The sequence below is a fragment of the Chiroxiphia lanceolata genome, chromosome 2 (assembly GCF_009829145.1).
Source record: "Chiroxiphia lanceolata isolate bChiLan1 chromosome 2, bChiLan1.pri, whole genome shotgun sequence".
Taxonomy (NCBI): Eukaryota; Metazoa; Chordata; class Aves; order Passeriformes; family Pipridae; genus Chiroxiphia; species Chiroxiphia lanceolata.
In genome coordinates this window covers 108607255-108621140 of record NC_045638.1, presented here as the reverse complement: position 1 = coordinate 108621140, position 13886 = coordinate 108607255, and the positions used below count along the sequence as shown (strand labels likewise).

The following is a 13886-nucleotide window of genomic DNA, read 5'->3' as shown; positions in this document are numbered from 1 at the left end:
TTGTTTAGTTGATACGGGAGGTCCCACAACCTGCATTTTTTTGAGCCTTGCAGGTCCTATTTCTTTGCTTTAGTGAACAGTTATTTTTATGGGGAGAAAAATTGTTAAATGTGTTCTGCAAATAAATATGGTAAATAACATGAAAGAAAAAGCCAAAGGATGTTTTGTAGTGGGATTGATTTCTGTAAAATCTAAGTTTCCTAATACTATAGTTATATGTCACAATTCTAAATGTGGATGTAGAATATTTTAATTCTGTATTGATCCTTTGACCATGTATTTAGTACATCTATGTAGATTTTATTAAATAAGTACAATTATTTAGAACAGTAGGATTTTTTTACATCTTTGTTTCCCTAATATTGGTCTGGCTATCATAAAGAAGTTTAGTGAGATCTCCTTATCAATTGTACAATTGTCTTTCTGTCTCTAGAACCTTGACATTAACAGTTTTTTAACTTTTTTTTTTTTAATTAGAGATGAGTTTATTCTCAGCATCTCAGATCTGAAAACTGCATTGTAATCCTTGGTATTACTAGCAACCCCTGAGTATGTTATAGGTAGTTGTATTATCCGTGCACTAAGTTGTGGGGGGCGGTTTGGGGGTTTTTATATGGTTTTTCTTTTTCTTTTCATTTCCTTGGAAAGAAAACCCACACAAGCCCTGTGCCATGTATTTAATTTTCAATATCAGAAAATTACCATTGAGGAAATGGAGACTATTTTCTACAAACTTACCATTGCTTCATGGTCTGTACTCAAGACCTACTGTGGCAGTGGGACAGTAAGCTGGATTCTCTTGGAGTCTGTGTTTAATTAGATTTAAGAGCAATCCCATTAATAGAATTGTTTAGTTTTGCTGTCACTTACTGTGCTGTGCAACCTTACTGAAGATATGAAGTGACAAGGGATATAAATCAAGCCTTCAGAGTCTACCCATGACTGATGGTCAAACTGAGAAGAGTAGGTCTTGACTTGTATATTGCAAAGTGCATTTCAGGATTCTCTCTTTTCTGGAGGGCTGAAGGCAGACCCAGATTACTTACAGTTACACATCACTACAAGTCAGTAGTCAAGAAGCTGCAACTGTTGTAGGAAAGTAGATTTTTTTTTTTATTATTATTATTTTTTTTTAACATCTTTAATGTCTGGTCAGGTCCTCACTGACAACAAAGATGAGAACCCTTTGCCCGCCTTTGCCATTTTAGAGTGAAAACATGTTATGAGATAAAGGCACCTTAGATGACTTTTCTTCATATTGGAGAACTTATAGAGCAAGAAGTAAACACTTACAGCAGAACAAAAGCCTAAACCAGTGTGATCATAGAGCTCCTCCAGGCCCCTGTAGAGATCTAATGAAAGCTTCTGGAGGAAGCCTACAGTTCTTTTGTTGTAATCTCTTTGCCTGTAATTATTTGGATTATGGATTTAAAAAATGCAGTACACTTAAAATGAACCAGTTTCAGGGCCGTGTTAGACAGTACTGTCATGTAAGGGAGTATCTTGAAAGAGAGCAGATGACTTGTGAGAAGAGAATGGAAGGGTGGGCATAGATGGAAAACACATCAACCATCAACACTCACTTCTGCAAAGAACACTTATTAGCAGTTCTCAGTGACTGTGCTGAGTTGCTGACATTATCTTGTCTTTCAAATTTGACTCCCTTTATTATCCCACATAGGTATAATTACATGAATTAATTATAACTCAACCCTTACTGTTCCTTGCTGCTTAAATACCTCTGTGCTTTTGGAACTTATGATGCCATGAGTCACTGAGCTTTGCTGTCCGGCCAAGGTAAAGCATCCAAACTGGGAATGAGTCACAGATAAATATCAGAGCTGTCTTTTATGCCAATCACTTACAAAGCCTGTTGAATGTATTCCTCACATAAAGGTATATCAGATGTGTTCTGCAAGCTTGACTGACTGCATTTCTTTGAAATGGTTTCTTAGTTAAGGGGTAAAATAAAAATGCTTACGTATAGCTTAGCAGCCAGCAATTAGCCTGGATTGTGTACTGGCTCTTACAGAAGTGACAGTGGTCATAAACTGTTTGAGAATTCCATCCTGTATGGTAGGAAATATAAGAAAATCTGATTTCTCTTATTAGCAAATGCAACATTTCAGCAGCTGCAAAAATATTAATGAGTTTGAATAAAATCTACTCTGTCTTTAAAGCAAAGACTGACTTGCACAATCAGTGTGGCTCATGGTGCTTGCCTTTTTACCTGTTCAAAATGGCATGTGCAAGCACCTGCAAGTGCCATTATTTCACATCAAGAGTGATGCATACTTTATCTGATCCTTTGCAAAGGTGATTTCAATATTTTTTTTCCCTTCCTGCAATCTGTTAGTGAGCAGAAGTTGCTTAAGCTTTAGTCTCGCAATGTAGAGGTGCATTCCTTTTAATCTAAGATAATTTTAAGCTTCCATTTAGTAGATTAAATCCTAGGCATTGCAGTTAAAGCAAATCAGTAGAAGTTTAGTAGTACTTTCCAATATTCTTACTTTATTGATTTCTCTAGAAACTTTTTTTTTTTGGGGTATATTTCATCTATGGCTGCACAACAAAACTTGCATTGCTAAGCATGTGCCTGTTTTCTTCCTGTTTGAAGAACTTAGAGAACTCAGGGTTAAAGGAAGCAGCAGAACGAAGAGAAGACATGTGTTTTAGAAGTTGTATTGTCTTCAATTGAAACAGCTGTCAAGACAAATTCTCTTCTTCTCTTGTTTTGAAAACTCCAAGTTATTTTTCACTAAAACCGAATTGTTAGTCTTTGTAATTGCACATTCCATAGCCAAAACAAAAGATTTCAAACCCTTTTATAAGGTCATAGTCCAATATAACTATTAAATGCCACACACAGCAATTTTGAGGATTGTAGACTTCATTGCCTCTGGCTTTTTGTGTCTCCTGTTCTTGGAGTTTAAGACTTTGCATGGATTTCAAAAGTCATTCTGTCAGCCCTTTGCAGTGAGATAGACTTTAGACCTAACTGCACCTAAAATCTCCCAAAGTGATGTTTATATTACATTTCTTACAAACCATTCCATTCTAGAGACTCTGAAAAGTTTATGGGGTAGTTTGTTTTGGTGCTTACTTCCTTACTTTTAGACTCCTAATGTCTTGCTTAAATCCTTCTTGCTTCAGGTTAAGTCCTTTACTCCTTGTGCTGTCCCCATTGGAAATTATAGTACACTTCATTCCTTTTATCTCAGATGAAGTGTTACATGCTCGAAGATAGTGTTTTTTCTCAGACCTAAACTAAACAGCCCAAATTCTTTCTGAGTATTTGGATGCATTTCCTATCTCTATTGTCTTTTTTTTTTCTTCTCTTCTAGGCCTTCTTTGATAGTTCTACCTTTTTTCTGAACTGTGGCTCTGAAAACACTCAGCTTGGTTTTTAAGAAAAATGGGTGAATCTATAAATATCCATGTAGTACTCTGACAAAAGTGAAACACATCATATTTTCTTTTGTGCTGTGATGTGAATTGCAGATTGAATATGAATTGGCTGTGGGTCCTAGGTCCTTCTTGGCACAAATCCCAGTCAGTCCTCATTCTACAGCTGTACCTTCATTGTTTCTGTGATTAGAATTTGACACTGCCTTCTTCTGTCACCTCACCTAACTCAGCCATTGCTCTGTGTCTTCATGACATTTCCTTCTATTTCAGGGATTATTTGTGTCATCTCCATCCAGGTTCCTGGGAGTGCCTCTAGTGTATGGCAGGGTCCCTGCTTCAAAATGTCAGGAGTCTTGTACCTTGAGGTCCTCCTTTAATCTTACAGATTCACTCGTTCCCTTGTGCAGTGATTACTTGTCTCTTTCCCATCCCTGTCCATGTGAGAGTCATCAGTTTAAGATTTTATCATTATAGGACATTGTAAATGGAGCTGAGAAGAGGAAAGTGTAAGACAGTGGTGGCAAACATTACTGCATTAGTAAAGCTGTTTGACTTGGCTGAGTAGGTGCTGCAATGCTGTGTATTCTCTCCTCATCCAGTTTTAACCAAAATGGGCATATACAGCCACCTAAATTCCTTTAAATCTTCACGTAGAAGCCCAAGACCATCTTGAGTTTAACATCTCAGAACGGATGGTAGAACTTAACTCTGCTTAACTCTGCTCATAATAAATAAAATGGGTGTAGTCTTAACTTCCTTTTTATTCTTTTTATATTGTTGATGTGTTGAAATTGGAATCTTGCTGGATTTTCATACTTGACGCCTGTCCATTGGGCTGCCCCTTCATTTTTCTCTCCCTGTTCCAGTTGTTGCATCACTGTGGATGTTTATTGACTGTCCCTGGGTCCAGTTGCTACTTCAGATCTGTCCCTCATGCTGAGTTTCCCAGACTCCTTAAGTCTGAAGCTCCTACTCTCTGCCTCTTCCTTGTATAAATAACAAGTCAATAACACAGTAATTATTTCAATAACCTAGGCAATAACCAAATAAGAACCATTTATTTAAATGATGATAGAAACTTCCTAAGTAAACAGATTAATAAGAAGTTATTTTAGAGAAGAAGGAAGAAATATGATATAGTGACTGCATTTATTATATATACACTAGTATATTTGTCACAAATTTCAATATACAACTTAAATTGCTTTGTAGAATTACAAACAATGTCAAACTCTCTGAATCTTATGCACCAGAAGCACACATTGTTATATAATAATGCTGTAAACCAAGAATACATTCCTTAGTAAAACAGATGATTAATTATGCATGTTAATTGTAGCTGAATAAACATGAATGCATTAAGCCAGACTGTTTTGATGAGCAGTTTCTTCATTCATAGAGAATTTCTTCATAAGCAAACTTTTTTGTTTATTTAATAGTCATGGCCTGGTTAAGAAGGTTTGCATTTTCTAAGGCTATGTGACATATGGTGAGAAGTACCTTTATGAGGATGAGCCAGTGAGAATTAAAGTGTTCTGTGGCCTAAATGAGAGGAGTATTACAAAATCAGCATGTGTAAACTAAAACCAGGTAACTGTAAATTTGGACAAGTGGCATTATTCTTACATCTTTATGAAATGCATCTTTCAGCTTATCACAGAAGACTTGTGTGTCTGATAAATACTTTGGGCAAAAGTCATCTTTTTTTCTTCAAACTCATACCTGGAACACAGAAATCTGTTGGTCAGATAGGAAACTTCAGTAGCTCAGATTCATGAATGAATTCTACTACTAATTGCTATAAAATAAACATTCCAGTGTAAGAATTTACAAAATGTGAAGGTATTTTAAAATAAAAGCAAGAAAAAAAACCCTGCATGAATTTCATGCAGTATATGTACACTTGTATAATCTATAACCATCTGACAGGAATGGAAACTATTCAGACAAGGTAATATATGTATTTATTTTTGGTTTTTTAGAAAGAGGAGTTTAGTGTCAGACTGGTACCCTTCTGTGATGACTTCTATTGAGATCTCTTCTTTATAATCTATGATTTGGGATTCAAGTCATACATGAGCTGTTTCAGCTTAATGAGTTACTGTGTCAGCTGAGATGCTGAAAAAGACCTTGAACCTGCTCCAACTACAGCAAACATGAGCTAAAATACATTAGCTTAAATCTCCCAAACATTTTGATTTTACACATGCTGTGAACTAAAAGCTTGCATGGAGTAGGTTACTATGGATTAGCTGATATTTAGAAATATATTTTTCCAACATAAATTATGCTGGATAAACTTTCTGTGGCATAAATCGATTGCACCACTCGCATGTGGTGGTAATATCTGGCAGCAGGTCTTCACTGTATTGTCTTTTTTTCACGCAAGTCAGGGGCAATGTATATGTGAAAAGAACATTTCTAAGGAGAATCCTGTATTGCCTGCTCCAAAACCCTTGCATGCCAAAACAAACCGTTGTGTTCGTCTGCTTTCTGAAAGCAAGCGGAAGTCAAGAATTTGAGGTTTTAATATTAAAATGATATAATCACTGGTAATATGAATGGCAATAAACGTCTGAACACATAGAGTGGTGGTATAGATTAATAAAGATTAGGAGCTAAGGAGGTGCAAAGAAGTTGAATATTTCAATGGAAGTCTGTGTTGGAGTTGATCTGGATAGATTTTTGTATAAAAGTGGGACATTTTGTTAAACACATAAGTTTCAGCTAAGTTACGAGTTCTTTTCTAGAAAATACTCCCCATATAAAAGATCTTACTTCTTAATCTAACTTTCTTTATTGTTGTATAAAAATTTCATCACTCTCACCTGAATAGAGACTAGCTAAAGGAATACTTCTCTGTAAGGAAGTAATGGGAGTAATCCATACTTCTCCATCAGCACATGTGGCTGCTGGGTTGAGACTTTACTCCATCTTCAGTTGTGCCTACTATTACTACTTTCAGAAAAACAGATGTCTTCAAGGGAGATGAGATGCTGTGTGTGACTCCTTGCAATGTGTAGAAAACACAACGCAAACACCACATTTCAGAGAATAATAGGTAGTGTATGTGGTGAGGGGATCCTCTCCATTGCTGTCAACCTTTCTCCTGCTCTCAGGTTGCAGAACAGAGCCATGCTTGGATGTGCCCCAGGCTGAGGTGTTATTTTAGCCCAAATTACGTTGTTCTCAACATGGCAAGTCATATTTTAAAACCTCTCTGGGTGAGATTTCTGGTGGTGGTTCTAATTGCTTTAGTACTTCTGAAGGAGAATTTCAGGCATCTGAGTTGAAGTATCCTTTTGTTATGCTGGAAGATCTGAACTGACTGTAGAAGACATAAGAATAAAATTAGGAAGTGCTGCTTTTATGATCATAGTGTTTTTCCATGCTAGATTTTGAAGATGCTGGTCTTAACAGAGAAGCTTCTTTTACAACTTTTTTGGTTTCAGCTTCCTGCAAAGACAGGTCATCCTGTCTTTGAGTTCATACACAACTATGGCAATGATTTTTGTATACGAAGTTCAGTGTTTTGTTTTGATCCACTGAGAAACATCACGAAAAAAGAAACCTCGGGAAATAGGGGAAGCTGCAGTCTTTACAGTAAGTCAGCCCATTCAGGAGGAAAGTCAGAAGCTAGACTGAGAAGCTCTTAGAGTACGATTGAGTTGGCCTCTGGAAAGAGAAATGCAGACAAGCCTCATCCCTCTTTGTGAACAACTGGTAGTTTTGAAGCTGTATCTCTTTCTCCCAGAGTCTTTCAGCTTCTAAAGGCCAAACCTCAAGCTGGAGGCAAGTCCCTTTCATAACTCTTTGGGTAAACTTTGGCCTTGGAGGAGGGAGACTGAAATCAGCCAATGCTCTCTGTGTGTGCCTGTCTAATATTGCACTTAAAAGTCTCTTTTGCACTTCCCCTCTCTTTCTGTTAGGCTGACTTGCAAAATGAAATTTTGCCCCTTGAAATCATGATAACCAATGACCTTGACTTTTCTGAAGGTCTTGTGCAGTTGATGGACATCGCTGTTGGCTGTGCCTGATGGGGGCATGACTTATGCTGTTGTGTGTCGTGGAATGCCACCTTACTTGGGAGTGGGGGTGCTGCGGTTGCCCTCAGGAAACAAGGAGATTTATGCAGGACATTAGTATTTGATTCCTTAGATAACAGGAACTGGAGAAGAAGGCAGAAATAAGGTCGTTTTCATCTTCATTACCCAGTCAGTAGCCCATCCAGCATTCTACAGGTATCCAAGTTTGGATCCTCATTTTGTCTTCAGTATTTGTTTTCTTATTCTCGTGTTGAGATGGGAGAATTCCAGGAGACAGGAATTGGATTTAAATATGTTCAGAAAAGGAATGCACAGACAGGATAGAAAATAATTAGGTTGAATAATACACTCTCCCACATGTTATGAAACCATGTGAAAGTATTTGGCTCACCAGGGCACAGAAATACTTGTAGAATTTTGGGGCTATGTTGGGAAAACTATATATGCGTTCCTTCATGAGGAGGGAAAAACAACTATGCCCAGTTACAGTATTCTTTTTAAGGAAGGTTCTCTTCTTCATGGGTTCCCTGAAACAACTGATTACAGTGGCTGAAGTAATGCATTTAAGTGTATTGCTGCAAGAGGTTTTTCACAAACCATGGATTCCTAAATTTGTCCCAGAGCTTTGTGAAGCTTAAGAACATTAGGAGAAAGGGAGACTTCATATCTTAGCAAGAACAGGCTGGTGAGGCTTTTATCTGGCTTGAAGGCAGAAGGGAGCTCTTAGCAGGGTTAGTGGTTGGAAGAGTGTAGGGCCAGGAGGGATGGACTGGAATGGTGCTCAGCAATCCATGTGGGCTCTCTCTCCTCTACAGTAAGACTTACCTTTCATTCTGTTTCACTTTTAATTTTGAGAAAGATAGTTTTGCTTTTCAGATGTGATTGATCTCACTGGAGATGATAAAGATGATCTTCAGAGGGCAATTGCCTTGAGTTTGGAGGAATCAAACAGGGCATTCAGGGAGACTGGAATAACAGATGAGGAACAAGCCATTAGCAGGTAAACAACCAACTTATATAAAGCAGAAATTAAATTAAAGAGTTGGAGATTGGCCTGTATTGCTTTTTTTTAACTTTTAATTTAACAAAGAATAACTTGTTTACTTTCACTTGTGCTACTGATATGCCTGGCTTCAGGATGTTGCTTTAATGTATTGTATGTTCTACACTTGAAAATAGTCTATTATGTGTGGACTAGGATTTAATAGTATGTTTCATATTAATGTATATTTTTAAATATTGAGGAAGTGGATGGAGATAGAGAATATATGGTCATATTTAAATAGGACCTAAGCCCAGAAGTTTCTCTTGTGTATCAGGTAAAAAGCAATGAAAACAAAATTTAATTAAGAAGGTAATAAATACTTTGTCCTGTTTTTTGCAGTGTTCCTTTTACAATAACATTTACTTACCTCTATGCTAAGACTGAAGTTGAGGGAGGGGGTATTAACACTATGACTTGAGTATACTAAGAGCAGCTGCTCTATTTTAACTGATTAAGTATGTTATTAACCTATTTAACAAATAAGATTTATAAGCTTTGAGTGAAGTTAACTTCTCGATTTAAAGTTTTATAAACTTTCTCAATTTGGGTGTGATAAGTCAACTTTTGATCAGATTTTATGATAACTTTTTGTACAGTATATATTTTTGGTAATTTTTGTATAATTATGAAATATTTGGGACTTGAACTAAGCCTGGGTGTAGGGTTATGTGGGAGGGATGTTGGTTTTTTGTCTTTTTTCCATCTGTGACTGGCTTTGGGAGGGATGTTGAGTTTTTCATTTGTGGCTAGACTTGTAGGGGAAGCAGGCAATGATTTGATCCTTGTTAGGAGGTAAAGTCCCTGTAAAAGGCCAGTTTTATAAAAAAATAATTTAGATGGGGCGATTAACCACAATAATTCTTTTTCTCAGTTCACTCTATCTGAAAATGCCAACTCTGAGAATATGGATATTTTATTACTTTATTTACATTACTTTACCCATAGTAATTTTCTTTTTTCATTTGAAAAATATACTGATTGTGAGAGTAAACATATCCTTCCTCCCCCCATCTGTGATAAAAGCCATCTTGTTATATAAATTTAAGATAACATATTTTAGCAGGGAAAGGTAGAGTGAGAGGGATTTATATTCTCATTAATAATTGGGAGAAGCTTCTAAGGGTGGGGTTTTTTTTCTAAGACCTCAGTATGTGTGTATATACAAGTGCTGTGGAAGTTCTGTCCAGCTCTGTTTCAGAGTTCAGCTTGTGCCTGTTCCTTTTTGAAGGACAGAATTGTCATAATTACAGAGTTATGATTTAGGCAGGCACTCAGAAAGATGGACCTATTTTTGTATATGGACAATTTTCTCCCTTTTTTCTTTCCCCAAGCTTTGACTGTTTCTGCTGTGCTCACTTCTTGGGAGCCTTGAAGATTTAGATTTTTTTTTCCCCTGAAGAATTTGTTTTTCACTTCTCAAACTGAAAGTGTCTTTTGTGGTTTTTGGTCTTATCTGCTTATGCCATAACTTAGTATTATAAATACTTTCCACTTAAATTACAGTGTATGTTTTTCTGGCTGCAGAAAATAACAAAGTATGCCATTTTTTTCTGTATGTACAAAGGCATGTAGACAATCTGTTCAGCTATATGCAGAGAAAATGTTGATCTTTTGATGAAATAGAGTTGTGTATTTAAAGGCAAAATTGCACACAATAACATTTGCCAAATCAAGACCTTGTTGGAGGCCATATCCCCCCCTTGGTACACTGTACCACATTTTCTATGCTTGCTGTAGTATTCTTTGGACCTGTTGCACAAATTCACTTCCCAAAGCCGTACAAAAATTATCACTCAAAGACCCAGAGTATATCATGACATAAGAAAGGGATTGGGACTTTTCTTGTGGGTGGAGGCAGAGAAGAGTGAGAATCTTGGAGGTCTTGGCAGCCTTGAGATCAACTCAGTAACATGGCAAGAAGCACCCTGAGTTGATGACAAATTATGTCAGTGTTGAACAAATACAGGAAGTTCAGAATTCTTGAATTCTTGATCTGAACTGTTCAATCAGTTTCCTTAAGGACAGAACTTCAGTCTGTTTTCATAAATAAAATTAAAAAAAATTACTTTGTAGTTAACACCCCACAGAAGAATGTTGGCATTCCAATAGAAAGCACAGTATCTTCGCAGGACTTCTCAAAACAAAAAGCAGAACACTGTGGTTGTAAACAAGTCAAGCTGCAGCCATTTACTTTTGATTTTCTAGATTAAAAAAGAAGCAGAAATCAAATAGGAAGTCAATAATAAGCAAATTAAACTATGGAATTCTTTCATTTTTAAAAATGTAGACCGTGTGAAAAATTAAATAGCCTTTGGTGTGGAGGATATTTTTTTTTCCAAAGGTATTCATAGTGGTTTGGAACCTAACTTGCACAGATTTTGTTAGGGTTTCCAAGGGACAATTAATGGAATTTCTTGAGTTGTGTAATTAATGTTGTAATGCACGTAGAATTTGTGTTCCTGAATGTAATTGCTTTGTGCTACTTAATGAGGACAGATTTGATTACTATGTAGGTATTGAGAGGAGTGCAACTGAAATGTCCAAGTGTCCAAGCTGAACACCTTGTACATGGCATGTTTAAAGTCTTTTACTCTTCCCTCTTTAAATCTCCCGTGGAAATGAGCATGATCAGCCTGTTTTCTAATATGAAAAAGTTTCTCCTGTTTATATTACTTTTTGTGGCTTGAAGGAGTCTGAGGCCAGCCAGATAGGGCTTCACTGGGGAAGCCAGGGAGATATGGCTGAAAGGAGGAATTAGCTGACCTGTGTTGAGCCTGGGGTAGTATCCACATAAAAATGAGAGCCCATGTTGTCAGTGCACAAGGATGTGCACAGCCCATAGGCTTTTTTTTTTTTTTTTCTTTTTAATCATGGTCACTGAGACTGCTGAGGACTCTGCACTGTGGTTTTTGTGTGTAGATCCAAGGTGAGCCTGAGGAGGGTTGTAGAGTCAGGGGTATTCCTGCATGTCCAGCTGTAGGACAGTCACAGTACAAAGACCTTTCCTTGTTCTTTTAGCTGAGTAACCCAACAGAGTGGGGTTTCCTGCAGCATGTTGAGTGGGATTCCTCAGAGTGGTCTGACTGAACCTTTGTGCCGTGGACTCGCTTTGCCCGAGGGTTGTTGCTTTGTCTGGTGAGCCCCGTGCAGCTCTGCAAAGCTGCTTGGCTGTGCCCAGCTTGTTACAGAGAGAAATAAAACACTGCTTTCAAGTCGAATGCCAAGCCTGGCATTAACTAAGCCCTCGCTACAGCATTTCCCTCCCAGCACGATTCCAGCGCTCGGAGGTCGGGGAGCCCTGGGTCCCGTGAGGCCGGAGAGATGCCAAACCCCGCACGTCGCTTATGGCTGTGGGCTGGCAGCTGCTGCTGTCGTCCCCAAGGGTCCCAAAGTCGGGGTTCAGCTCTGTCAGCAGAATTGCTAAATCCTTGTGCTAACTCTCTGGAAGGATGCTCATTTTGTTCAGAGCTATGTGTGAGTAAGATTGCTTATCCAGGTAGTGTCCCCGTTTGAATGTAATACAGTGAACATTATAGTGTAAGAGATACTCACTATGGTAAATACATTCATTTATGTAACTTCTGAGCTGATCATTAGGTTCCTATTTACTGTGCTCGCTACACTTTATTTCACTTTTTACTTTTTATTTCATTGCATCACAGCTTTAATGAAAATGAATTTGGCACGTAGAATGTGCAGCTATTCCATGTGCTCTCTGAGGATAGATAATCTTAAAAGAAAAATTAAGGAAAAAATATCATGAAGCTTTGAGAATCAAATGCTTTATTTGATACATGGAAACAGATTTGAGGTGGAGCTAGAGATGAGGAAATCCTTTACCTGCTAAAGAAACACAAAATCAAGGAAGAAATTTTAGTAGGTAATTAAGCTGATGAATGGTAATACCCTTGGGGTCAGCAAACTGTTTCAGTTTAAGAATACTTATTTTTCTGACAATCTTGAAATATCTTGAAATACTCTTGAGGTTGGGGGGAAGGAAGTTTGATTGTTTCCCTGAAACACAAGTGGTGTGGAGTAGGTATTGTAGTCCTGTTACAACATCATTCTAAATTTATTCCAGTCTGTCAATCTTCCTGTCAGTTTTAAAGGTCCCTTCAATTTATTTTAAACAAGATTTTTAGTAGTTCTACCTGCATGGGAAATTATTTGAACTATGTATGACTTTTTTTTTTTGATTGATTTTTTAATGTCCCCATTGAATAACTTTTGCTCTCAAAGCAGAGATACACTGGTCATCTAAAACTTTTAAAGAATTGTATTGGTGAGAAGAGAAATAAATTTGACTTTTTTTTACATTTTGGGGTTTGCTTATGAGATAACATTATTGTAAATGACTTTGAGAATCATCAACTATTGAAGAGTTCCATCCCTGTGCATTGTTTGAAGAGATGTCAGAGCAGAAGGTCTTAGAAGATTATAAGCCTGTCCTTTCAGTGCTGTTAACAAAGTTATGTGTCAAAAACTAAATGTTAGAAATTGATTAGTCCTTAGGAAATTACCAGTTTTAGGTTTTTCCTGAGATACATTGGTACAAAAGTGGTATTTGCACTAAACAGTCTCTCAAATTCAGAATGCTTCTTTTACTCTATTTTATTTCAAAATAAGTAGCAATAAGAATTAGTACGTCCCCCAGAGCAGTTAACTCTAGTAAATTCGTATGATGCTTTGTAGTTCTTGCTAACATACCTTTTCTTTCTTTGACAGGAACATAACTTGAAACAGAAATGTAGATAGGAAACTGAGGGATTACACTGTGTGTGTGTCCCTGTTTCTTTTTTTTTTCTGCCTTACACTGTTCAAACATTGTCCTTTAGGAGCTCCATTTACAAAGCAGACTAAACCTGCCTTTCTTTGGTGTTTACTGAGTCTAGAACTGAAGGGGTGCAATGCTTCACACTGCTCAGACTGCTTAGATGCTTGTCATGCAGCTCCTGGAATTCTGTGCCTGGCAAATGCAGCAGCTGGAGAGCAGCTCAGCCCTTTTTATGACAGTTGGACTGGATGGTTGGGGACAGTGACCACTGTGTCAGTAGTGCACATGCCAGGCAGCTCTGCTTATGAGTTAGAGCCACTGTTACGTGACCTGAATATATCCATGTCCATCTTTCTGTTTAGAATATGCCTACCGCAAATAACCCTTAAGGTGTGCTTTGTCACCACACTAAGGATATGTGCTGATATAGAAATACTGTGTTGAGTGAAGCTTAAGAGTTTCACACCCATCAGATCTTATTACCATGTGAAATATGGTTATTCAGCATAAATCACCTAGGAACAGTTTCCTGCAAAGAGTGTGGTCATTGAAGCATACAGTTAACTTGTTGGGTGGCATTTTGAAAAATAGGGGGAGAGATGTCTTTCCATGG

At 37.5% G+C, this 13886-nt stretch overlaps 1 protein-coding gene across 2 annotated transcripts in view; it reads left to right on the top strand.

Annotated features, from left to right (window-relative positions):
* The window catches only part of USP25 (ubiquitin specific peptidase 25), a 90177-nt gene that overhangs the window by 22301 nt on the left and 53990 nt on the right, over positions 1-13886 (top strand). For both annotated transcript variants that reach the window (XM_032678826.1, XM_032678827.1), the window contains one exon: positions 8331-8454. In XM_032678826.1, the coding sequence (XP_032534717.1) occupies positions 8331-8454 (124 nt within the window). The remainder of the gene's footprint in view (positions 1-8330; positions 8455-13886) is intronic.